The sequence below is a fragment of the Sapajus apella genome, unplaced genomic scaffold (genome assembly GCF_009761245.1).
Source record: "Sapajus apella isolate SASKATOON/1434 unplaced genomic scaffold, GSC_monkey_1.0 scaffold159, whole genome shotgun sequence".
In the NCBI taxonomy this organism is placed as follows: Eukaryota; Metazoa; Chordata; class Mammalia; order Primates; family Cebidae; genus Sapajus; species Sapajus apella.
In genome coordinates this window covers 13,035-15,485 of record NW_022437099.1, presented here as the reverse complement: position 1 = coordinate 15,485, position 2,451 = coordinate 13,035, and the positions used below count along the sequence as shown (strand labels likewise).

Genomic DNA, 2,451 nt, shown 5'->3' with positions numbered 1-2,451 from the left:
CCCTCGCCTGGGCTGTGACACCGGAGGCTTCATGAAGAACATGATATTTGATCTGAGCCTTGAAGGACAAGTAGAGTTTTATAGATAGAAGTGGGCAAGTTGGGCTGCCTAAACAGCATGAGGAGAACTAAAAGCATGGTGTGTTTGGTAGAGTGGTGAATTTCAGACTGACTGGAGCAGTCAGTGGCTAGAAATGGGAAGGACTCGGACTAGAGGGCAGTTGTGACCCTCTGAGTAATTCTGTTTCCTCCTCCACACCCTTTGCAGCCTGAGTATTACCATAATTTACAGGAAACTGCATGTAACTCCTCCCATCATGAATTCATTTTTATGAGGCCTTTCTTCATCTGTTTCCTTTCCCAAGTCAATGAGTGGAGAAGCACGTTCCTAATGATTATGATAGCTGATTCCCCGCATGTTCTTCACACACACAGAAGCAATGCCAGGTCTGGTCTTTCTTTCCTTTCCATGTACATATCAGACCTTTTTTTTTTTTTTTTTTAAAAGAACACATAGTGGGATGGGTTGGGGTCTGCTCAGGAGTTCAGCAGGGTCAGACATGAGACTGTCACTGCAGACACTCAAGATGCAAGTGCCTAGAGCCACAGAAGCCCATCCAGCAGGAGGCAAAGCCAGGAGCGGGATGGCTTTTAGGAGGGTAATCAAGCCTGGCCCCAGAGCTAGGTTCACTTCAGAATGCGGGAATGGTGGTGAGGAAGAGGCTGTAGCAGAGACGATGTCTATAGGGAGCTTGGAATTTGGGCTGCATGAGGGTTGAGGATTGGAGGGACTGGGGCCTATGCGGCAGCTCTCAGAGGGGTCCCCTTCACACAGGCCATTGATCGACACAGGTCATGGACTCCTAGGAGTTCATCATTTTCGCATGCAATGTGTGACCTTTCCAACTTTCTCCAGAAGACCTGCAGGTGAATTTGCATCTGTTGATGTGGTTCTGTGTCTTTGGGTTGGAATTTATTCCTTCTTGGTATCCTGGGAGTATCCGCTGCAGGGGCCACGAAGTGCCCGTCTTGCAAATTGCCTGTTAGAGTGGTGAGGGGGGTTTCCCCAGCCATGGTGACAAGCTGGGACAACCGGGCTGTGCTTCTCCTGCCCTGTCTATAGAGCCTGTCCCTTGGGTTCACACAGGCCCTGAGAGGGAACTCTGCTGTGTCACAGCCTGTGGAACAAAGCCTTCGGGCTGAACAGTTTCCCTAGAGCCCCCTGCATGTCTTTATTCCTCAGGCAGTAGATGAAGGGATTCAGCGTGGGAGTCACCACCATGTATATCACTGAGGCTAGTGAGTCCTTGTCTGTGGAGTGGGAGGATGAGGGCCTCAGGTAGACCCCTGAGATAGTGCCATAGAAGAGGATGACCACGGTCAGGTGGGAGCCACAGGTGGAAAGGGCCTTCCACTTACCCCTGGCAGAGGGGACCCTGAGCACTGCAGCTGCAATGCGTGTGTAGGAACCGAGAATGCCAAGGAAGGGCAGGAGGACGATCAGGCCCCCCACCAGCACAATCATGAGCTGGTTGAGTCGGGTGTCAGAACAGGAGAGCTGGAGCAGGGGAATGAGGTCACAGAAGAAGTAGGGGATAACATTGCTGACACAGAAGTCCAGTTGGGCCATGAGAAGGGTGTGCAGCAGGGCATGGAGGCTGGCAATGGCCCATAAGCAGCCCAACATTAGGGTGCAGCTGCACAGGCTCATCTTAGAGGAGTAGTGCAGTGGGTGGCAGATGGCCAAGTAGTGGTCATAGGCCATTGCTGTCAGAAGGAAGTTGTCCATGTTGGCCAGCAGGATGCAGATGTAGATTTGGCCCAGGCAGGCACCGTAGGAGATGGCCTGAGTCTGTGTCTGGATGTTTACAAACATCTTGGGGACCGTGGTAGAGATGAAGCAGAAATCCACCAGGGAGAGCTGGCTGAGGAAGAAGTACATAGGGGTGTGGAGACGAGAGGCTGAGCCAATGGCCAGGATGATGAGCAGGTTTCCTGTGATGCCAACCATGTACATGGCCAGGAAGACCCCAAAGATCAGCTCCTGCTGCTCTGGCCGGCTGGAGAGCCCCAGGAGGAGGAACTCCGAGGCACTGGTGTGGTTTCTGTGCCCCATGGATGACAGGTCCTGTGGGGAGAGCAAAACCATTCGCAGACCAGCGAGAGATGAATTCCCAGGCCTCCCTTCTTTCCACCTGCAGTCCCTCAGCTCTCATCTGGGCACATCTCTGTGTTCATTTGGTACAAACCCCAAAGCAGGCTGTCAGCCTATCAAAGGAAAAGCCTCAACCAGGGAGCCCTATGGCCTCAACATACCGAGGCATCAGGGCTCAGTTAGTTTGCTGCTAAACTTCTGCTGATTCTGAACCCACCAAGCCCCATCTGCTGTCCCTCCATGGAGAATCCTGGTGGCACATGGTCATGTATTCAGTGGTGGCAGCAATAAGGCAGT

At 52.5% G+C, this 2,451-nt stretch overlaps 1 protein-coding gene across 1 annotated transcript; it reads right to left on the bottom strand.

Annotated features, from left to right (window-relative positions):
• Window positions 1-1,170: 1,170 nt before the first annotated feature.
• Window positions 1,171-2,148, bottom strand: LOC116541954 (olfactory receptor 1F1-like). The gene has a single exon (XM_032266487.1). It carries the CDS (start codon window positions 2,146-2,148, stop codon window positions 1,171-1,173), a length of 978 nt encoding a protein of 325 aa, XP_032122378.1.
• Window positions 2,149-2,451: the final 303 nt, after the last annotated feature.